General features: G+C 36.7%; 1 protein-coding gene across 9 annotated transcripts in view; it reads left to right on the top strand.

Moving 5' to 3' along the window:
* The window catches only part of LOC112051879 (patronin), an 83061-nt gene extending 59460 nt beyond the window's left edge, over positions 1 to 23601 (top strand). For 2 of the 9 annotated variants that reach the window (XM_052891103.1, XM_052891096.1), the window contains 14 exons: positions 175 to 371; positions 3517 to 3567; positions 5144 to 5214; positions 5632 to 5902; positions 6680 to 6937; positions 7514 to 8365; positions 8640 to 8876; positions 9632 to 9842; positions 11708 to 11779; positions 12231 to 12320; positions 13744 to 13851; positions 17172 to 17345; positions 19805 to 20087; positions 20378 to 23601. In XM_052891103.1, coding sequence (XP_052747063.1) covers positions 175 to 371; positions 3517 to 3567; positions 5144 to 5214; positions 5632 to 5902; positions 6680 to 6937; positions 7514 to 8365; positions 8640 to 8876; positions 9632 to 9842; positions 11708 to 11779; positions 12231 to 12320; positions 13744 to 13851; positions 17172 to 17345; positions 19805 to 20087; positions 20378 to 20522 — 3020 coding nt within the window. In that variant the 3' untranslated portion in view covers positions 20523 to 23601. Of the gene's footprint in view, positions 1 to 174; positions 372 to 3516; positions 3568 to 5143; positions 5215 to 5631; positions 5903 to 6679; positions 6938 to 7513; positions 8366 to 8639; positions 8877 to 9631; positions 9843 to 11707; positions 11780 to 12230; positions 12321 to 13731; positions 13852 to 17171; positions 17346 to 19804; positions 20088 to 20377 lie in introns of all 9 variants that reach the window. The other 7 variants (XM_052891101.1, XM_052891095.1, XM_052891097.1 and 4 more) reach the window with 6 other exon arrangements.
* The last annotated feature ends 1018 nt before the right edge of the window (positions 23602 to 24619 follow it).

Here is a 24619-nt window from a genome sequence, read left to right as displayed (position 1 = left end):
TTTCCGGGATGAAAAGTATGCCTAGCCTATGTGTCAATCTAGAGTCTAGTCTAGAGTCAATATAGAATCTATTTCTATTCTAAATTTCAACCAAATCGCTTCAGTAACCGTAGCGCAAAAGATGCACAAACATACACACAAACTGTCGTCTTTATAATATTAGTGTGTTTACAGACGGCGACGATGCAACAGAAGACGCGGTGACGTCACCCACCGGCGGGCAAGCGATGGCCGTTCAACTGAACAACATCCGGCTGAAGCTCGAGGAGAAGAGGCGCCGCATCGAGCAGGACAAGAGGCGGATGGAGCTCGCCGTCAACAGGCAACGGCAGCAGTTGGGTCAGCAGGCCTTCCTGCAGGCTGTCACCAGGGTGAGTACCTGCTGAAGTGACTATTTAAGCCAGACTGAAGAACAAGTCCAATTGTGAATGGTAGTGACCTTGAAATTAGGATGATGACAAAAACTGGGTGTTAATGTTAGCTTGAATATGTTGAAATTGAATGTCTTTTGTTGTTTAAGTCGATAAATAACTAATTTTAATATCTACCTTCTGAATCGGTGATACTACATTGTCAGAGCAAATGCACACGCAGAGAAGTGCGTACATTTTACTATGCTGTGTGCGTTCAACTTACACTTTTCTGCAATTTTTAATGTACCACATAATCGGTAAGGCACAGATTCGATGTCTATGTAAATTATTTTAATTGGTCGATTCAATAATAACTAAAAATAAATTGTGAAATTGTTCGACTCGCGTGATTTTGAATATGCCTCACAAGTTAAACTCTTTGGGAGTTTAATGCTTTTATGCTAACCTTTAGGACTTACACATTAAATTGTATTTGGTTATTTGTTTTTGTTTTTGTAACGTGTGATAAGTAGTTAGTAGACTGGGTTGATGTTACGTGTTCTAGTTGGTCTTTGGAATTGAAAAGCTTGTATATGTAAAATTTAAAGTACTTAAATATGTATAATTTAAAGTTAAATTTAGGAGTGTGTATTTTTGTAGTTAGAAAAGCGATTTCGGTTCTATGAGGGGTTCTAAACCTACACGTTTGTTTCGAGCAGATTTAAAATATATTTTTCTATTTTGTTAGGATGCATTTTTGCAATACCAGTTAGCCTCTTTGGTGAGTTCCAGAGTTTAAATACGCCGATTTCATTATTTAGATATAGATTTCTTTTTTACTTATTATTTTTATGTATTGTTTCATACAGTAATTTTGATACAAATAATAATTTTATTCCAACTTAGACTCACTATCCAAGATCTTATTATATGTGACGGGCTTCCAGTAGGTCTTCGATGCGAGTCGAAAGATAAGGTGTAAATTTGTCTACATATCGCTCTCTTTTGTCTCATCGCAACGAATGAGATAGAATAATTTTACGAACTAGGGTTCGAAGATTTGGAATTAAACACTTGGTGACTCGTATAAGACTTTATTCCACTCCTCAATCCAAGTATCAATTCAGACTTCCAAACGTAGGCAATTCGTAGCCGAGTTCACTAATGTTCACTTATATCGCTGGTAACACTTGATGTTCACTCCACTTCGTTTCGAAAACTGCCCCGATCGTCCGGTCTGACGCGTAATAATACCCGTCAAAATGTGTGTTGACCATTCTGGAAACGTGGACGCTTGTTGTTGATTCCACGAAAGTCGACGTAAACAAGGCAATAAAACTTCTTACCTCTCTCAATGGTAAACAACCCGACATAGGCGAGTGATTATGAACCCTATGTAAGTAGTAGTAGGGTTCTCCGTAACAATAATTTCGTTCCGATAAGACGAAAGACAAAGCGATATGTAGTCATTTTTATTGTAATCTCTTGGTTTACATTACAGGTTTACACTGTCGTTCCATTGACATTTTATATCTACAGGATATGAGTCTTAGGATTTGGGTATAGTTCACGCTTACACAGCTTTCATTAGGGTATTACATGACATTGATTATATTATTATATTTGTACAGAGTTCATTTTGTTAATACAATCATGCGCATTCTGTTCTTTATGTACAAAGTCGAAATTTTTCGAGCGAGTATATAAATCGTAAGAATTTTCCAATATGCTTAAATTTTGCGTCTGAAAATCATGCGTTGTAGATTAATGCAGCTTTTGTATGTACAAAGCATTTAACAGTTTTTTGAATCACAGATATATTTTGCGACGCAACACCATGTACAATTAGTCATAAACTCGTAGGTATATTATACAAACGAACATTACCAAGTACCATTAATTCACTAAATAACTTATAGCACTTATTTAAATGACATACATTCATTTTCACTGTTAGACAAGCATGTACGTCACTTTAACTATACTATAAACGGTTTTTACTATTGAACAATAACAATGTCATTTTGCAAATATGTAACAATAATGGTCTATTCAAATATTTCCAATAAGTATTTATTTATTAGCAGGAAATTTTCCTATTACGGGAAGATGAACCTCCAAAAATTGATTGTGAGTTATCAAGCCAATCAGAGTTGGGCGATAAGCACATAAAAATAGCTTTAAGACTAAAAGGAAAGACTAATTATTAGACAAAAATAATGTTGGCCATTAGTACAATTCAGCATTATATAAGAACCGCGTAAAGTTATCATTGTTTCACGCGATAGAGTCGTTATAGTGGACTCATCCTAGCTAATAAGTTGTCAAAATAATCCTTTGGAATGTTTAAAATCCTTCTAATTGAGAATCATTCTAAATCCAATGTCCGTCCTTTGGACTATTGTCACAACCAAAGTCTCTACCAGGGGCGGCGTTAGACCAGACACAGATGTCGGTGACAGGCCCCTTACATTTGCCAGTCAAGAAGTAAATGAATTTGTGGTTAACATTTAACAACTCGAGGATTCTCTGAATGTTGCTATTTTAATTTACGTTGACGCGTTTAGATGACAGTTCTTATGAACCTCGAATCGCTTAGTGACCAAAATTACGTTTTTATAGCGGCTTATAACTGTCATTGTTATGGTGGTACCAGACATCGCTAGATAATAATATATTATATGCAATAAATCAATGATAGGTCATCACCTGTTCAAACCCCTCACTTACTATGGCCTATTCAACGTTTCGGTTATTCGGTCACGAGGAACCCGGTACTTGCTCTTGGCGTGATCCCGTAATGCCTTTTAAAATCTCTACAAGTTGACTCCTCTCGCTCCTTGTGCCCGTAAATGCCCCAATCTGAGGCTAGACAATACCCCGCGTACCTCGCATTTGTGTGGTCCGTATTAGCTCTTATTACAATAAACTAAATTTTAAATATTCTTGAATATCTTTGCGAGATCCCCCCTTGTGCGTTCCTTACTCCTAACGCTGCTACTGGTCGTTGAGATTAATTGGGGAAAAGGGATTATTGGTATTGTTTAAAAAGAGATAACATGGCAACTTATCTCAGCGAGGATGCGCGCACTATAGGCACGTATGACGTAGTGAAGTGACGCATGCGGATGTGTTGTTACGGTGGCGGTCGCACGTGTTGCAGGGCAAGGGCGCGCGCACTCCGGTGGACACCGCGCCCGCGGATCCGATGCAGGTAAGGGTGCGTTTGTGTATGTTTGTCATCGCCGTGTGATTCGACTTTATTTTTATTACAAGTGGAACAGTTCCTAATGCTACCCACACACATGCAATAATATTGTCAACCAGTGGAAGCTCGTGATTAGTCTGCGAGAATATTAGTGTAAACTTTCATCTTCTTTTTAACCCTAAGGTTAGGGTTCCTTAGGGTTCATATGGATATGAATGTTTTCTCCCTCTCCAAGTTGATATGTGGTGAAATTTTCCAAATGCCTGAATGACGTTACGTTTTATATTATTATGTATGTGCGTGGCGCTTAGGCGTCTACCTGCTACCGGAATGTGCCATACTACCAGAAAAAAACTATTTAATCCACCTGTAAGGGTCAGGTGTGGATCCATGGTCTTCATGGTGATGATTTTTCTGATATCCCTCTTTTGCTGTTTTTCTCCCCCTAACCAAAAGTATTTGTCTAATCATAACCACACAATAACCACACCACTCCATAAAATGAAGTGTGTGTTTTTAATTAATTCCCTTACATCTGCCAGGTCTGTACAAAAAGTAATTGTATTTTTTGCACAGCACAGTTTTTGTTCAGACACCTACAAATTGATAGCCCTGTCTTCAAAATTCTTTATAGCTTTAAAGATGCTACATGTCAATCACTTTTATATATATAACCCATCCTTTAAAAAACATGTAGGTTTAATGTCCCATGAAAACATTTTTTTATTACTCTCCATAAATATTCAGTCATAAATTGAATAAACAGCGACATATTGTGCCAAATTCGGTGAACTAACGCTTATATAAGTGGGCGGTGGACAAATAAGCGGTCTATTAGTGTTCCTCGTAGGCTATATGACCTTGAAACCTCATATATCTTATTTGCGAACATTATTATGGATGTATGAATCACGTGGCAATAGCTTTTTAAATTTTGTTTGACTAATTATTTTATAGTGTGACAGCATGACGAAGTAAATAAACTGCATGACGCGCACATTTAACATAACACTTAGTTATTATTCTTTTTAAAATGCGAAAATAATTTTTAAATTTAGGTAATTGGATTTTTAATAATGCGCACATAAGTTTGGTTATCATCATTTGAATAATTTTTTAAACTTTTCATTTCTTTTGCCTTCAATGTTTAATCCTCGAATTCCAAAAAAACAGGGGAGAAATATTTAAATGTGTAAACAAGAACAAGGACCGGTTTTACCACCTTCTGATAAATGTCTGATAGCTTAATCATAAGTTTTTTCTTCATTTCATCGTTTGTCATTTGCCATAGGTAAAATTAGAAGTGACGGAACTTACGGTTAGATTATCCGGCTGTTTCACCATCTGAACTCTGATAAGTGTCGGTTCTGATAAGTTCTGATAAAAATTGTGAATAAGCTATCAGACACTTAATTAAAACCAGCTCTTAGACATCTCCGTGGTTAGGGTTCTGTTTTAGTAAAGCTTCTAAGTTTCAAGTGTCATTGCGTCCATCCACAGTATCAGTAGCATGCAAACAGCCTGATTCCGTAGAATCACTTCGGATGCCTGCATTGTTTAAAACGATCCAATTTGCGTGCAGGAAATGTCGGTGGAAGCCAATCAGAGTGCCGAAAACGCCGCGCTGGAGCAATATCAACAATCGATTGTCAAGTAAGGTTTTAATTTTCTTTGTGCTTTATTTTATAGTTTATAGTATTTATTTTGTTTTTTTTTTTGGTTATTTAGCGCAATAACATAAAAGCGTCAAAGGCAACACAAAGATTTGCCGACCGCCAATATATTTGTCAACGTTCATTGTTGCGGTGCCGGTGCCGTCACCGCAATCACCCGAAATAATGTTTATAAAAATATATAGATAGATATCTATAGGCATAAAACATTTAGATACATTTGCATTACTTGTTATTGCCCAAAAGTTTCTCCTTTTATTTCAGTTTTTACTGTTAAGTTATTAGTAACCAGTATTTTGTTCTTAAAGTCCTTCATTTTATTTCTTACTGATAGTTTTGGAACCTTTTGATGTCGAAATAAAACCTAGCACAAAAGCCAGCGCGCTGACATTTACAGAATGAACTCCAGCCTGCAGGATATACAGAGCGACATCGCGCGGCTAGCCAGCCAACAGAACCAGCTGCAGCAGCAACAGCAGCAGCAGCATCAGCAGCAGCAGCAACAACAGCAGCAGCAACTGCAACAGCAATTGCAGCAACAACAGCAGCAACTGCAACAACAACAACAGCAATTGCTGCAAGCGCAGCAGCATGCGAAACAGATGTTGCAGCAAGCCCAGCAACCCCAGTCTCCCTATCAACAGTTTCAACAAAACATTCCACAATTGGTAAGACTTATGTTTAATGGTTGTTATATAGAAAAAATGCAGTCACCGCACAATGGTTGCCGGTATAGCTTCTGTTTGTAATGCAGCTGTAAGCTTGAATCTTTTTAATGACAATTCACTTTAAATGCGTTTATATTTCTGTTTTTTGGCATACATATCTATGTTACTCTGGTCTTAAGTGTTCATAGCAGAAATACACAATTCGCTGATCCTTGGCTACATGATAGAAAGTTAACCCAATATAATTTACAGCAATGCCAGTCTATCACTCTGTCTGTCTGCACATCACAATATCTTGAACATGCCTATTATTTAATTTAGTCCATTTCAATAATTTTCTATAAAAATGAAACAAAAAAGGCTAAATTAAACGGAGCTCTAATAATTTATATACCAATCACATCAATTAAATTACTCAAACGATGAATCCTAAGTGACAAAAATTAACACGCACTATCAATCTTGTATAATATAGAAAGTGTAGACTTGAAAAAAATAACTGATGATTTACAGACCAAAGCAGAATCTGAAGTACTGGAGTTACTCACTGTGAAAATTTACATTTACGTCCTTTGCACACGGTAAAAGCACTTAAGGATTTCGGAAAATTTAATCCCTGAGGGATAAAATTTGTCCTTTAACTACGCGGGTCAAGCTACGGGCGGGCGACCTATTCTTGCATGTCCAAGTAGTTCAGATTCCCCTGTAACCGTCCCCGCACAGTCCGCTGGCGGACATACTCGGCGCACTCGGTAACCACCAGCTTTCACTTCGCAGCACAGCCAATTCAGCTCACAGCACAATGTGTCGCGCTCGCCGAACGCGTTCGGCTCCACGCCGCACATCGCTCGCGATCTGTTCGAGAGCGCGAACGCGCCGAGCCCGCAGACCTTCCAGCACCAGTTTAGGGAGATGGACCCGGAGTTCGCGCGCCAGCAGTTCTACCTGCACGACAGCCCCGCGCCGCCGCAGAGGCGCACGTGGGCGCAGCACGCGCAAATGCAGCAGGAGAATGTCGAGCTGAGGGGCTGGCAGGTACGAATACTGCAGGACGATTCAAAGTTCATGACGAACAATTCTTAACAACAACAAACAATTGTTCAGGAATTTAGCTCAAGTTAGTCGTTGTCATCATTATTAGGCGATGGTTATCCACTGCTGGAGATCACTGCCTCAAAAAACACAATTTGAGCAATCTTTGGTCCACCTAGTGGGAGTCGACAGTGCACTTTGCGGTGCAGGGAGGGAGGTTGGGACCCTGACGTCGATCGGCTTTTCTAGCTACGTGTTGCTACGTGTAAATAAAATACACGCGTGAGGTTATGGATATAATAATTATATGGTTGAGGTTTACAGGGTAGGTTCTACAAACACATGTTATTTGTAATGTTTCATTGCGCTGTTTTAGGAAAAAATAAACCGCTATGCATTTTAATGCCATTTTTAGATGCTAAAAATGCTATTTATATGGTTTAACCCAAGTTATTTTTAGATTCTCACATTAACAATGTGAGAATCTAAAAATAACTGTAAAAAGTAGCATCTATTTACATCTTAATTATTAATAATAATTGACTCAAAGAACTAAACGAAGTCTATATAAACTTCCAGCTACACCAACAAAATCACCAACAGTCGCCGTACCAGCCTCAGCAACTCGAGCCCGTGCAGCGAACATGGAAGTCTCCGTCGCCGCAACCTCAACCTCAACCGCAACCTCCGCCCGAGCGAACGTGGACGCCGCAGGGCTTCACGTTACACGAGCGCACCGCGCCGCCCACCTTCCCCGTACACTACACCGACAGGTACCAGAACGGTACAGAGAACTCGCGCGAAACCCAAAACCACCTCAGCTACACTGTGATAACCCCCAACCAATACCCCATAGCGTCCCAATCGCCGCCCACACAGAGTCCGCGGCGGTCGAAAACGCCCCAACGGCAGGGCTCCTTACCCGAAGTGAAGAGACTCGAACCAGTTGGATTACATCAGTTGCACAGTCCCGCGCCGCCCGACGACATGGAACCCCAAAATATATCTTTCATAGGCAACGCGGAAGACGATGCGCTAAGACAAGGCATCAACAGACTGAACATCTCCTCCGGCACGCGGACGTATCGCATCCCGTCGCCGACTCGACCTTCCCTAGGCAGAAACTCCTTCCAAAGACTCGAACAACGCGAGGAACCCAACGAGAAAGGGTTCTACATATCGTTCGACAACGAACAGCCGAAAAGACCTAAACCTCCGTTACGAGCGAAACGGGGTTCCCCGAGGAAAGAGCGAGCGGATTACTCGAGCCCGGAGCGAAGTCCTGAGAGCACGTGGAGCGAGCGCGTGCCCGAGGAGCGCACGGAGGCGCCGCGGGCGGAAGTCCGGAGACAGTCGCCGCCTCGGGAACGACCGAGGCCGCCCAGTGCGGAGCCCGCTGCCCTTGTTATTGGCGAATTAAATCCGGACCCAGTAAGTGTTTCTTTATGACATTATTCAATTAATAATTACTGTTAAATTTTCTGTTTAGTTTAGTTACATTTGTCCTGACTATTTAGCTTCTAGAGTTAAAAAGGAATTAACTCTAAACTGACAAAAAGGTTGATCAAAGAAATTTTGAAACTGAACAGTGACATTAGGTTTTGGTATTTTTCAACGGATATGTGGGTTTGAAAAGTAGCAATAAGACATTAGCATCTTATTAATGTGGTCATCATAACTAAAATTCAAAATTTACCATTTTCAGAACTCTGTAGAAGAAATGGAACGCAAGAAAGAACGCATTATGCTCATGTCCTTGCAACGACGGCAGAGAGCCGACGAGGAGCGAGCGCGCGCCGAGGCGGCCGCGGCGGCGAGGAAGGCCAGGGACGAAGCCGAAGCGGAGATGAAGGCCGCGAGGAAAGAGGAGCAAGCCAGAAGAAGACAGGCCATTCTTCACCAGTACAAGCTAAAGAAGGCCATGGAAGAAGCCGAGAGAGAGGTGAGTCAGAATGATATTTTAGTGCAACATCTTTAGATTTTCTTCTACCTGTAAAAGCTGATTCAACCCCGGCTGAGTTTGTTATAGGCTATTCTCGGACCAAGGCGCGTTTGGGACCCTCGTAACTTTAATTTTTCGACCAATTTTTATCACCCTTATCGAATATTATCTGACTTTTCGAAAGTGCTTGTAAAATCAGCCTTATTGAAATTAATGAACTTTGATTTAAGCATGTGAGAAAAAGAGAGAATAACTTCAATACAGTTGTCATATTAGAACTTAAATCTGAAGGTAATCAAGATATAAATAGGTTAAAAAAAAAATATACTGAGATACTACGTGATTGAATCAGAAATTAAGAGATCCAAACCAAACTTACTGACATCGCTCAGCAAATCGCGAACATAGCAAAGGTAGCAAAGGCGTAGCACGTAATTCGCAGAGCCGACGACCATGACTTATTAAAAGTTATTTAGTCTATTTCTTAGGAGAAAGTATCATGAGTAAAAATTTAAACTCCTCTACTCTGGATATATATTTTTACCAGATTATATTTACAACAGATAATGTGTTCATGATAATTGATTTAGTAATCAAGTGGTAAATAATAATTATAAATTAAAATTATATTTATTTTATAAATTAAAATATCACTTTCATTTTTATCACTAATCCAGATGTCCAGTAAATCAAAGACAAAGTGTAAAAAAATGTTTATTAACTACTCAGATTAATTTATTACTTTTATATTCCAGGGCAAAACGTTAGACAAAACGGAATACCTGGAGCTACTAAAGTTTGGGGGTGGAGCGCCACCGACGCCAGCGCCGGCGGGGGGCGGAGCACGGTTGCGGGGCAAAGTCCCCGCAAGAGCGCGCCCCAAAACCATTCACGTGGACAGCGGAGCGCTACAGGCGGCCGAGGGCATGCTCGGCAGCAAACAGCCTTCCTCTACCAACCTCACAGGTTTGTGCAACACCAGACACTGCACTGAAATGATATTTTATCATTATTTATCATTATCAGGCCTCATTGCAGAGAGTGGGTGATGTTAATTCTTTAACTATTAATATCAGTCGCGCTATTCTACAATAATGTTTTTCTACTCCCATTTCGTAATCTACTCAATATGAAATCACAAAGCCAAACACCGTGCTACAATGATTTCATTTTTAAATTTTTGAATAGATCATTGGCTACAAAAATTTAGGCTTCCTTATAAGAAACAAATCTAGGAGACCACGCCAACACTAAATCTAGAAGGCCACCCCGATACTAAAATTGAGGAGGAATTATGTTACCAAGTTTTGTTAATTCTTTTATTTCATTTATCATGGTCGTAGAAAAGGTATTGTATGTAACCGCACATAATTAGCGATTGTAGCACTCGTGCTGTCTATTGTGCAATTCGGTTTCGCCTCGTTGCACAATAACACTGATGCTACAATGGTTCCCATTACATGACAGTGGCATAAATAATGTGAATCTTGAGATCGTGTCTACCTCTCTCTAGCTAACACAATATTATAGACAGAGTGAGAGAGAGGTACAAACGAATTCGAAACTCACACTGCCGAGTTATAAAAAATATCGTAACAGAATAGCGCTACAGATGTTAGTGATCATGTCCGAGACCGACGGCTTAATATGATCTCCGAGGCACAGTGGGTAAGGGTTTAATACCACTTTAGCATTTCATAATACTCAGCAATTTTCTTTTCCCCTTGGGAAAGTAATGAAATTTTGCAAGTGTACCGCAAAGAACAGCTTCATACACCATCCGTCCATATTCTTGTACCCTTGCAAAATTTCGTGACGATCAGTTTATTTGTTAAAGCGTTTAAGCGTAATAAACAAACAACTTGCGTATTTATAATATTAGTATGAAAATATGGATTTAACGCTACACAGATTTATCGCTAGGTTCATACCTATTACTCTACAAAAATGTTTCAAAAGCCACTCTACAGAGCTAGCATGAATAAGCAGCTGTTATCCATTTGCCACAATGTGTATGCTATTTGATGTGTAGCCGCCCAAACTATTCGAGCTATGAATTGATGCTGATTGCATTTTTTTTTCTTTTTTACCCCTACAAATGTGTGTGCAAATCCTTTATTAACCAATATCAAAACTAGAAGATGTTTTCTCATTGGTTGATCCTAAGAAATAACCTATATTAATTTGTATATACTATGGTTTATGGATCATAATTATAAATAATAACATAATTATAAATAATAACATAATTATAAATAATAATATAAATAATAAACAACAGCAAAGTATTCAAAAAGCATAATAAATGCTTTGAATAATATTTGATTTTTTTTTATCCTCTTTTTTTGTACTTAAATTGCACCAGCACTAAATGTTCTGCTGTTAGACTTCTGTTATTTATTAAAAGTTCAAACTTTCTGATGATAAGTTAAAGATTTTATAGAAATTAAGTAAAATAAAGTTTGATCTTTACTAAATTTTGGATGTAATAATGTAATGCTCATAAAAATACTAAAATCGCAGTTCCTGCTTTAGTTCTTGTATTTTTTTACGGACTTTTAAAAAGGAAGATCGATATTTGATTATTTCATGTATTGCCTGGTTAAAGATTAGCTAATTTATGTATTTTTTATGAGCATTGCATACTAGAAAAAATTTATTTTGCGGCTGTTAACTGTCCCGCTATTATGAATGCGTGCGAACGCGTACGCACGCAGCAAGCGCACGCGTCCGCACGCACGCATGCGCACGCATCCGCATCGCGTATGCTATACGTGTAGCCGCACTGTGCGTGCGTGTGCGTGTAAGTGTGTATGTGAGTGTGTGCGCAGGCGGCACCATGCGGCGCGACTACTACCGCGGCTCGCAGGACAACCTCGCCGAGCGCGCTGCTATGTATAGAGGTAAGTGCGCTTATGTACTGCTATTGATTTTACAAGCTATATGACTAGACAAACAATTAGTCCGCTCTGAACACGAGGTATTTAGCCCCGCAGTGTACAAAATACATCTCTGCCAATAGGCAGACATATGTTATTAACACGCCTAAATATACACTTGTATGATTTAGTTATTTTATAAGTTGTTGTTTTATCAAGACGCTATACAGTATTTCATTGTCTAGAGCTATATTGCATGTTTGTGTGTGTTTTATACCTATTTACTCGAAACAGTCCCACACTCTTTTGTTAATTTAGACAACCATTTGCCTATCGGCTTGTGACCGCTGGTTCTATAAATTTAATCTCAATTTAAGTTCTTAAACTTTCACGGTTGACGTGTGCTAGGATTAGGATAACATAACAGATGGTATCTCACGTAAATACCTGTACAATCGACATATTTAACTTCCAGATTCGCCAGTGGAAGATCGAGGAGGTATGTCGCCCAGCAGCGCGTCGAGTGGCGCGCTCGGGCGGCGCGGCTCCTGCAAGACGTCACGAGGTTAGCAGCGGACCTTCTCCATTCTTCCCCCCATTCCTTATTATCATGAGCTTTTCCACACTATACTATGTCACAGGAAGTTTTAGGACTTGTACAACCTGCTCAAAGTCATTTAATATTTTTTTAAAGACAATATATCCAAATTCCTTATATTTTTTCATAAACAAATTTTAACCAAAATGTGTATTTTGAACTAATGTAATTCAAGAAGTGCATATTTTACAGATAACATATTTGAATAGATAATTAATTAGGGGACGTTTCAGAATATAATATTTATGATAAATGAAGTTATCATGATGAAGATAACTCGATTTAATATCTACACTGGAATATGGAAAACATTTTATTTATGAATTAATTGTGATTGTGGACTAGCTCTAAATCCCTTTAGTTTCCTTGTTTATTCCTAGATTCCTTTCCCATTCGCTATTTCATATATTTCGTCAGCTTGGCCTCCGAGCTACTAACAACAAGTGCTTTTGCCATTTTAAGGATTCCACTCAAATCAAGTAATATTTGAATGTAAAAACAATTTTATACCAATACAATTCGAGTGGAAATCTTTTCGATACCTTATTTTGGGCAAGATTTTTCATTTCAATTGTTTATTCAATGAAAAATGCCCAAATTTTTGTTATCGAGTTTATGAATTGATATTGTGTAAAGGACATTAAGATATCGAAAAATATTATATTGAACTTTTTAATCTGTTTCTATACATAAAAATATTGATGATACCTTTTTGTCCTCTAATTATAAAACAATGTAGTTTCTCACGAGAAACGTCATTGTGGTTTGTTATTATTTGAGTGAATGAAACATGTGTTTGAGGTCATACGGCTCAGTTCCCCTAGTCGGTACAGCTTTTTGAGTTTTTATTTGTAGACGCTTTGACCCCTTATTATTTATATAAGTAATTTTTTAATGTTTTTTTTTCATATATGTGTATTGATTGTTTACAGCATTGCATAGATTGGCTAGATACACTCCGAATGCAAAATTACGCTTGATCTTACTCCCTTTTGGTCGTTGCATACAAACCTGAACTAAAACGACAGCTATTTTTCATTCAGAGTAGCTTTACATCCAAATTACGAAATCCCCTCTAGACCTTCCGCGCATTATAACAATTGGTTCCAGTAATTATGTATAGCATCATATACATTGAGATGTTGATCATGCGATTGGTACTTTGATACTTTGTATACGCGAAAGATTACTTTTGTTTGCTGTATTCGCATAGAGTGGGGCGTGCGAGCCTGCTTGTTGCATGCGCCGGTCCGCAGCTCGGGCCGCATGTATCGCTGAGTATACGTGTACACGGAACATGTATACTCACGTATCGCTGAGTATACATGTACACGAAACATGTAAACACACGTATCGCTGAGTCATGACATGTATATAGGAAACATTTCAGAGCGCGTGAATGATGAACCACAGTCGACACGTGGAAGGTCTAAATATTCCACTTACCAGAGTAACTTTAAGGCGGGGAGGAAATCTAGCTCTCTTATGAACTTGTGCGGTAAGACACGTTTACTACACACGATGTATCGGCTTCTCACGTAGACGCCCGCTTGGGATGCGTTGGGCTCTTGTACTTTCGTTGCAGCACGCAGGGGGATGTTGATACTGTCGATCCACTTGAAATATGTATCAATTCAAATAATTTGTTTGCAGATTGAGTCACAAGTGATACATAAATTTGAAAACAATCTGTTCTTATTCTTATTCAAATTAAAAATTTGTATACATTAAAACTGTACAAAACTGTACAGATGTCTATGATTTAAGAGCACTCGTAGATACAATATTTCGCCTTTATATTTGTAAATACAATGTATACATATAAACATATAAACATTTGCCATTGAAAGTAATGGTGATAATTGATGTGTGAAACTTAAAACTAAAGCTACTTTGTGTACCAAACACGCCATACGTATTTTTTTTTCAGAAGTATCATTATGTTATTTGGATATAAAACGCATTTTTATTAATAATTTACCAAATAACCACGAAAAAAATTATATAATATACTTAAAAGTTATGGTTGTGACCTTTGTCAATTGAAATAAAAAGGATGACAATTATTTTAAATACAAAATCGTTAAACCAATTCACAGACTTAGATTTTAATATGAATATCCATTTAGATATATTATTAACTATCATATTCTAACTTAAACCATATATCAAGATTTATGTCTATATTACAAATTATTATAAGTATATCTGAATAATCAAAAACAAATTAACTCAAAATTTAAATTTATTTTAGTAACCCTCTAAAGTCTACAGTATTAATAATTAATATATACCAAAATGAAAAAAAATAACTGAAAGATAACACCCCCCTGCTGCGACTTCTGTCTTGTGCACATTAAAAAGGTTTTATTTGGGTCGTAGATTATCCTATTCAAGCTGCTATACGGTTGTGGTTTATTTCTGCAGGTAAATATGTATTTTTTTATTATTTATTCAGTGCATGCTCACTTTATGTTATCTATCTTGGTGTTGGTATGACATTGTCTCATCTTATACAAAACCGGTAACATTCATTAGAAATTGTAACAAAATATATAGTTCTAATATTTAAACTGAACACATATTTAGGATTATTTTTCATGTGAAATATCTATTTTATGTAACAAAACTAGTCATATTTTCAGACATATTTAAGACATATTTCCTTTAACTCTCCAAATAATGGAATCGACTGTACTAGACTTTAGATATGACAATAGTGAATGGCGAGGATAAAACTAGGATTTAAATTCGGATATTTAAAATTTAGTTAAATTTTTGACGCTCGTTTTCGAGTAGATATATATTTATTATGTTATTGAAGACATATGTCGTATGACGATTATTCAAATTTTTAGTGTTACAGACGGCACCTCAATTCCGAGTTTTAGAAATTATATTTAATTGTTTTTTTTTTAATTTTATTCGTAATGCTCATTACGCATTTAAAATTACCGCTGGTGATTTTTAACTTCCTGCTGGTTACTTACAACTAAGAAGGAGATTGTTGGTATACCTACCCTGTTTTATGAAAATCGTATTTTGACGTATTGATATATTTTATGATAGTGTCTGGCTGTCTGTATGATAGAAGATATAGAATGTATGATAGAAGGTATAGAAGATGTGTGTGTACGTAAGAATGGATCCGTCTCATAACTTATGAACGGCTTAAACGATTTGAACGAAATCTACGAACGAACGATCATAAAATACTGTTACGTAGGAAACATAAACAAAAAAATGTGTAATTTTTTCCTGTTAATTTAGTTATTATTAGATTTGGATTTCTATTGTACATTTGTTGGAATTATTTTGTGTGCTTCTTTACATAGACGCCTTTGAATTTATTTTGCGGTAGTTTGATATTCATGTGAATGGTACCCGTTGCTTCGCAGACGGACAATTACGTCTCATGTTGTAGATGTTGTTTACTTTTGTTTCATATTATGTTACTTGTTATATGTTATGATTTATGCTTTACGCATACCTTGTAAAGACATCGTAAATACTTTCGTAAGAACGCAAATAAGATACCAAATGTGTCTATTTTGAATATTCTGTGCCTTATATTAGGATAAATTATTTATTACACTTACAGACATAAATTTTTGTCTGTCAGTGTTTTTCATCAGAAATTGCTTGAAATTACATAAAGAATTTCTAGTACCAAGTTGCCTACAATTTGTGAAAAAAAAATTAATTAAAAATACAGTTTTATAGGCTTCTGCGTACTGCCCCTTTAAAATGGCGATCATTACAAATTTTCATTTTTAATTTACTTAAATAACTAGTCATAAAAATTAGAGTATCTATAACTTTTGGTTAGCATATATTATTTCAGTAATTCTAGAATTTTAGACACTTTCTTTTCACAGAATAGAATAAATAATAATAGTTAATATAACTTTATATTTAACCTTTACACAGTCTAATTGTAATGTTATGCTAGTTCCAATATATTTACTAACTGGGAAACTAACACATGGACGACGTACTTTTTTCTTTTGATCTTCAACCAAGGAACTGATAAATGTCCTAAACTTCTTATTTTCATTGTCGTAATAGTCTTGATACTTGGCACAACTGTGTATGTTAGTTTTAAGGTTGATTAATTTACAAATTAAAATTTGTAAAAATGTTTATATTTCTGATTCAAATTGACTGAAAATGAATTGCAGTACATTTTACATGATATTCATATAAAATATAGATGCAGTAAATTTTATTAATAGTTGAGAAGCTAAATCCTTTAAATAATTAGAAGATTTAATTATGGTCATATTATATTAATCACTCGATTATTTTTTTTTAATCTTTCAATACTGTAGTACTTTATTAACCAAAAAATTTAGTGTGCTCTATAGTGACAATAACTTAATTGTAATCACAAAGAAATAATCACAATCTGGTTACTATTTTGGTAATTAATCTCGATGTAAAAACTTTTCGCTCATAGTGCATATAAAACATTTTCAAATCATATAAATTTACAACTTAGAAAGTTAAATTTAAGGAAACAAGCACACTAACTCCAAATACTAAGCAATGACCGACTGTATAACAGTCTACCTAGAGAATCTGTAATAACATTTTCATTTGATAGTCTGCTATAATCTGCAAGCTGACAATCATTAGGCTCAAAAGGGCTAGAACTCAGAGCCGTAAAGCTAGTTTTATTTAAAAAAAATATAAGTATACGATGAGTTACGCAAAATTTTCGGAGGGGTATAGTGGCATTTGGCTGTGGTGTACGGTACGGTACGGTGCGGTATGGTACGGTACGGTATGGTACGGTACGAGTGTGGTGGTGTGCAGACTCGGGGCTGGGTCGCGCGACGCCGCCGCGCCGCGCTGCGTCGCCCGGACTGCGCGCGCTCGCGTCGCCCGCGTCCGGGCCCGGCTCGCTGCCCGGCGCCATCGGCAAGCGGCGCAACCACGACGACAACTCCGACGTGTCCTCCACGCACTCCTCCATCATGGACTACTCCGGTGAGTGCACGCCTTTATATAGCTCTGCGACGAGATTGTTGATGACTTATTTTTTTTTTATTTGTAAAAATATACTCTTCAATGATGCTCCTAAACTGGAGGACGTCTGTCATTGATTTTTTTTTTCAAACTTATACGAATATTTATATATCTTATATTGGCTTCTCAATGATGCTATAGCTCCTGGAGGAAGTCTTCTTTTATATCAAACTTATATAATGGAATTGAAAATAACCGTCTTATTGTTATGTATTCGGAACTGATTGATGTTTACTTTTAAAACTAGGAATAACATTTGTAATTTAATATTGTTGTTAACTATAAAAAATTAAATATAATAATATGAATATGAGTACATACTTGTATGTTACAGAGGGAGTTTCTATTTGATTATATAGAAAAGTAATAAACAATAATTATTTACAAAATAGAAATTTGATAATTGACCTTGTAACTTACAAATTGATGTAAACCACGGTATATCTGGTGCTCACGGAAATATCGAACTCCATAAAGTTACATTGCTTTGTTACAAAAAATGTTCACACGCAATATTCACACGATATATTTATTTATTTACCCAAAGCGACCTACCGAGAACGACGTAAAGGTTTAATTTAAACTTTACTACTCAGGTAGTTAGGTTCACATTGCAGTGCATTGAGTATTGAACACATTGTCACGTATAGCAGCGGAGCCACGACTTTAGCGGCAAGAAAGAAATGAATACAAACGTATATTCATTTATTTGTAATTGTTTCTGTAAACTTGTTTTATGTTGATTCGCTGAAAAAGAAACAAAGAAGAAATGTATGGTTGCGAAAATGTGTCTGTTGTACAATTGTTTGTTTTTATTGTCTCTTTCTGTCTCATCAAAACTCATATTTCAAGATATTGTCTTCATATTCTTCAGCCAAAAACAAAAGAAGAAGACAATATCGTATAATATGAGTTTAAATGAGAGAGGGCTATATAAGACAATATTATTAAATGCAATAGTGGCAGACGACGTAAGCGACATTAAGATTTTTTTTTTAATTTGTCTCCAACAACGTTTCGGACAAAGGCAAAGATCGTTGACCATACAGGTTGCATTAGGATTCTTTATCGCTAAAAGGTCGTGGTTCCGTTGAAAGCATAGATTATACCAACCTAGCGATGTCATGCCAACAACCTTGATAGTTTTTATTTAAGGCATGGTTTGATACGAGTTTGAACGAGTATTTTGTTCTAATGTTCTAACAGACATGCCCTTAGTTTTAGTCAGCTTAACATTGCTTACTCACTGTGATTTGAGATAACACTTTAGCACTTCCATCATTTGGGTAGTTGACAGTTCGATTTGAAATCGATAGTCAGAAAAATTGACTATGCTGTACGACACAAAAGTAGATAAAATATTTTCCTTTACTTATTCTATGTCTGAGAATACTAACATGACTCTTGAGGATAAAAATATGTAATTACATAATAATACGCTGAATTTGAACGAGTATGTATTTGCTGAATTTGATAGAATTTTTAAATGTTTTATAAAGATGTTTTTTGAAAAAAATTCCAGACTTTTTATTTTAGAATAATTAATTAAACTCGTTAATATCACTCTTTAAAAAACACGTTATATTAGAATAGGATATTTTGTTTTGTTTTATTTAAACGTCAACTACCCAATATGCATCATTCTCATAAAAAACACAAGATCAACTTTATGTAATGAAGTTTGTAGATATTAAGTAACATTTTTAAATTGACTACATTTGAAATAAAAGTACTTGGGACTTTTTCACATATGTATTTCTATTTAAGACCTGTTTACATTATCCACGCATACAAGAACTGGGCAAAGCTTTAGATACACGGAAATGTAAGTTACACATATTGTAAAATAGCTATAAAAAGAGTCACATACAATTTCACGCGAAATCTTATTGTTTACGTTTTGATGTGAAACGTCTTTAAAATTACTTTTACCTTACTAGTACCAAATTAGACAAGTGGACACACGAAAAGGACTGTATCCTCTTACCTTAATAACTTTAAAAATAATTGTCTTGAAACAGTCACCCTGTCTTTATAGGTCGTCTATTTAATCAAATTCACAAAAGAAAAAGTCTTGTACTCAACAGGACGAGATTCTACTACTATGTATTTGGTTTTCATTCAATTGAGAACTGATTTTAACTTTTTTTTTAGCACGTTGGGCACTTCTGGAAAAAGATTTACAAGTACTGTGTATATTTCTCAACAACACGAAAATTATGTCAACTAAATTATAAAGCAGCTGCTAAATTATAAAGTATTTTTTGACATAGGCGTTTCACGTTAAATATACGACTATCCACTATTACACAGTCACAACAATTTTTTAAACATATACTAGTCTTGTATAGATATCACACAAAATCTCACGCAAATCGTCCTAATCGTATGTTTTAATTGTCCTATCTAAATGTCCACAGGTCCTCGGTTATACAAGCAGCCGACGACCAAGTCCAACAGGGGTATAATGCTGAACGCGGTGGAGTACTGCGTATTTCCCGGCGCGGTCAACGCGGAGGCGAAGCGGCGCGTGCTGGAGGAGATCGCGCGCTCCGAGAGCAAGCACTTCCTGGTGCTGTTCAGAGACGCGGGCTGTCAGTTCCGCGCGCTGTACAGTTACTGCCCCGACAGCGATACGGTCGCCAAGCTGTACGGCACCGGGCCCAAGCATGTCAATGATCGCATGTTCGACAAGTTCTTTAAGTGAGTGTCTCTTAGAGCAGGGTTTCTTAAACGTATAAGCTTATGATTTCACGTATACTCCTTAAAGTTTTCAAATGACAGCGAACCCCAAACGCAATTTCACTTTTACATCGTAACACCTCGCATATATACAGAAAGTCATAAAGTTCTTGAATCTATTGAAGCAACTTACCATTTTCATTTTGGTAACCGATAGTCCATTTTAATGTATATAGTTTGACTCATGAAGAATTTTGTCTCATTTTTTATCCCCTTCTAAATATTCAGTTTTCTACTTTTCACTGTTCCAGATATAACTCGGGCAGCAAATGCTTCTCTCAAGTACACACCAAGCACCTCACGGTGACCATCGACGCGTTCACGATACACAACTCGCTGTGGCAGGGCAAGAAGGTGCAGCTCCCGAGCAAGAAGGACATGGCGCTGGTCATCTAGAGCCGTGACGTCACCGCGCGCGTGACGTCATCATCCGGCGAGTCGGAGCGTCGGTCGGATGACGTAATTAATATTTAAATAAAGAATCCACGTTGTCTAGTCGCCGGCGGCAGTCGAGTCAAGCCTTGTTACTCTTCAGTTGAGCCGCTTCGGTAGCGAGCGCAAGTGTTTTAATATCGGTTAGTGCGTTTCGAGGCGCGAGTCGCCGTCTTGTGTACGTTCTGGTTGTTGGCTGCATTTAAATTAGTCTTAATGACGGCGGGAGTTGGGAGCGCGAATTTGACGCGAAACGGTCAGCGAACGTCGACCAGAGTGATTCGCCGCGCGAATTTCGCGAAAGTTCTAGACGTGTTGTTCCGTTTGGACTGTGTCATATTGTACAGTAGGGTATTGGAGAGTCGGAAACTCGAATCCGGTCGGGCGACGCGCGCCGGCCGCCTCACTAGACACTTTATCTATCTTAATATTTTATTAGCTTCATATTTAGAGGCGTCGTTTATCGATTTTAACGTGTTTTAGCGTAATCATTGCTTAAGTGGACCGCATTGGCTTTAATAAACGTATGTTTAAATATGCGTAGAGTGCTCTAGTTGGGTTGCCGGCGGTACGGCGAATGCTTTCCGTATGGTCAGAGGGTGACCTTGTTTGTGATTCACTTGAAGCTATCACTATTTTTTTTTTTACATTGCGGCTATTTTGAAAGTGATTCGTAAAATCACAGCGTAATCGCGAGTTACATGATTTTCTTGTTATTAAAAAAAATATGTGATATTCGCTTGCGAAACGTATGAAAATGACATCAACAATTATATTGTAATACAATTTCAATGTTATATTGGCTTATACGATCGTTTGAAATTATGTTTTTTTTTTTTTATTCAGTAGTGGGCCAGTCGTTTAGTACTGTTTGACACACTCGTGTACTGGAATGAGCAATACAATACATTCGATTTAATTTAGTGATTATATTAACCTTTATATTGTGGTGTGAATTTCTTTGTACACAAATCTTGAACTATATTACATTTACAAATTTTACTGAATGAAGAATCACATAAAACATCTTCATCTTTTTTAGAAAAGAAATAAAAAAAGCGTATAATGGAATACAAGTAGTTTATAATACATGTTAAAATATTCAATACTCAATACGACTGAATAGGTAATATGATCATGAATTTTTGTCCCCTGTGAATGAGTTTACAATTTAGACCAAGATTAGTGTACAAATGAATCAACATTTTAATGTACATGGTGACTATTTTTGGTGTTCTAACGGCGGTCATGTTAAAAATATCCAATTTCTCATTATTCCTCGGTAAATTAAAAAAAATGTGATACAAAATTGTATTTATGTTGAATGTTTTTTTCTATAAACGCCAATGTAATCTACAAAAAATCTCTCTCTCTCTTGTCATAAAATTTTATTAATTTATTTAAAAATATTATTATGTGCATATTCAACAATATGTACGTAATTGGATCGAATATAAAAATGATTTTTATTTTTTATTTACTTTTTTTTAATGTCAAGGGATAATAATTATATTTAAAAGGGATCGCTGCTATGAGACTATAAAATAATCATTACGTATGCTTGTGTTAGTGATACTTGATCGGTACACTACACATTTTACTACAATAACACACTGTGTCTATTAATTATTTTTACAATCGACTACTTAATTTGACTTGAAAGTATCCTCATTTTAGTTGGTAAGTCTAATTTTAATATTTCTAGTCTAATATTTTAATAAACGATATACGACATTCTTGTACACGAGTGTGTGTATTTGGGTATGTGTATGTGTGTGTTGTCGACGCGAAAGGGTCCGTGTGTTTGCCATATGTGTTAGTGAGATGGTCGATACGTTCCATTATTTTGTCTCAAACTTTGTGACGAACGCCGTTCGGAGCGTTTGTCGACTCGCGCGGTCGCGATGAGCTCGGTTTTGACGTTTGCGTTTTATATTCACTGCCATTTTTCATTATAATACTCAATACTCACTATTTTATTATACTAGATGATGTTTCAAAACTTAATTAAGTATTTATATTGTTCGGGGGCTGTTTACCTTACTAAACAGGGGGGTAAATTATAAAAGTCTAATAAGGATCAACGCAGACCGAGCGATTAGCTACTAACTGCACCCTTGACGATATTTTATGTGTGATTATTTTAATTATCAATCCTTACAGTAAAGTTGCAAATAACACGTAAACAGTACTGTAACGCAAGTATCTATCTGCTAAGGAACTCATAAATATTAACCTACTAGAATTATTTAGCCGCTGTGTTGATGAAATACCTACAATGAGCTTTTCAAGTAGGCAAGCACTTAAGACTGCCCTGCATATTTACTTGTTTTTTTAACAAAGAGAAAGTTTTTTTTAAAATAGGGCATAGGCTAACTGACACTGTCGTTTTATTTATCATTTTCATCATATTATATTTTGCTTATTTCGTGTTGTATCTATAAATATTTTTTTCTTTCTATCTAAATGTATATTTTAATGAACAGTTTTTTTTATTATTTATTTGTTGGAAATTCAGACGGCATTTTACGAAAGGTCTGCGTTTACCCTTACTGGCACTTTGAACTCAGCGCTGGATACGCGACAAACGTCAAAATATTGTCGACCGCGCGCGCCGACGGACGTCGCGAGCCTCGTCCTTATCTCGTAAGAATTAATAACAAATTCACAAAACTAATCTTTGCTTACTCGTAATGTATAACTTTTTAGTAATTATTTCAATTGACTGGAGTTTATGATTAAGTATTTTGTTACATTTGACCTTCATTTAAGTTGATTCAGATCCCAATGTTTTACCGCTTGTATAGCTAAAGTAAGACAAGGCACACTTTACGTGGTAATTGTACTGCCTTACTCTGTAAATAATTGTTTTCTTTTTGTATACAGCTATTTATTAAAACGATGTTAAAACGAAAAATTGATGGATATCATTTTTCATTGTTCAATGATTGGTCATCAATTATATACTACCGAATAGTGAATGGTATGCAAATATATTGTATTATTAAAAAGCATAACGAAATAATATTGAATTTCATATTAACTCATTGTTTTATTTTTAAATCCTTATTCGCTTTTAGTCCCGCCAACCCAAAATGGAGCAGCATGGTGGGTGGAGGGGCCATCACACTTGCACTGTTGGCGGCCTTAAAGTGTTTTTCAGATAGCATGGGTACGGTGACAATTGCCTTATGATACTAATAGCGTGCACCGCGGCAAACTTTCAAGAGTGAAACAAACTGTCATCGTACCCATGCTATCTGAAAAACACTATAGTTAGAATAATTTGAATATCGTAACGATTACTATTATATGATAATGACTGGGGCCCACGACTTTTTGCTCTCTGAAGCGCGGTCAGTGGCGCGCATAAGGTTTTAACTAGGGTATGCACAATAAGTAGAAATTGGAAAACTTCATGTCCAACTATATATTCATTGGTCCAACATATTATGTTTGTATGGAGTCTTTAGGGTAGGCTGTGCATTTTTGCATCTATGAAGTGCACGTCACTGAGCGTTGTGTCCATCATCAACGTCCACAAGTCCAGGACTGCGGGCAGTGGAGGATTTACCAGTAGGCTAAGTAGGCTGGAGCCTGGGGCGGCAAATTTAACCCAAAAAGAAACAGAAATAAAGAAAATATAACGATAGTTTTAATATTTAAGTCCTGTACATCCTGATTGCAATATTAATAACACAATTGAAGGTACTTATTTGTATTGATTAAGTCACCGACATAGCTCAACGAGTTGCGAAGCTGAAGTGGCAATGGGCGGGGCACATAGTCGAAGAGCCGATGACCGTCGGGGTCTCAAGGTACTGGAATGGCGGGTCCGCAACAGAAAGCGCAGTGTTGGACGACCCCAAACCAGGTGGACATACATCAAGCGAGTCGCAGGTATTCGCTATCGAATATCGAATTTCAGTGTTCAGGGATACAAAAATTCAATAGTCTACTGGCGGCAAATTTGCAAATCCGCTACTGACTGCTGGCATGCCTTACGCATGTATTTCAGCAATTAAATCTTTTTGACAAAAAAAAATTAATTGACTTTAAAG

This window comes from Bicyclus anynana, chromosome 3 (genome assembly GCF_947172395.1).
Source record: "Bicyclus anynana chromosome 3, ilBicAnyn1.1, whole genome shotgun sequence".
Classification (NCBI taxonomy): Eukaryota; Metazoa; Arthropoda; class Insecta; order Lepidoptera; family Nymphalidae; genus Bicyclus; species Bicyclus anynana.
The sequence above is the reverse complement of the archived record's forward strand: the minus strand, read 5'-3'. Positions and strand labels throughout refer to the sequence as shown.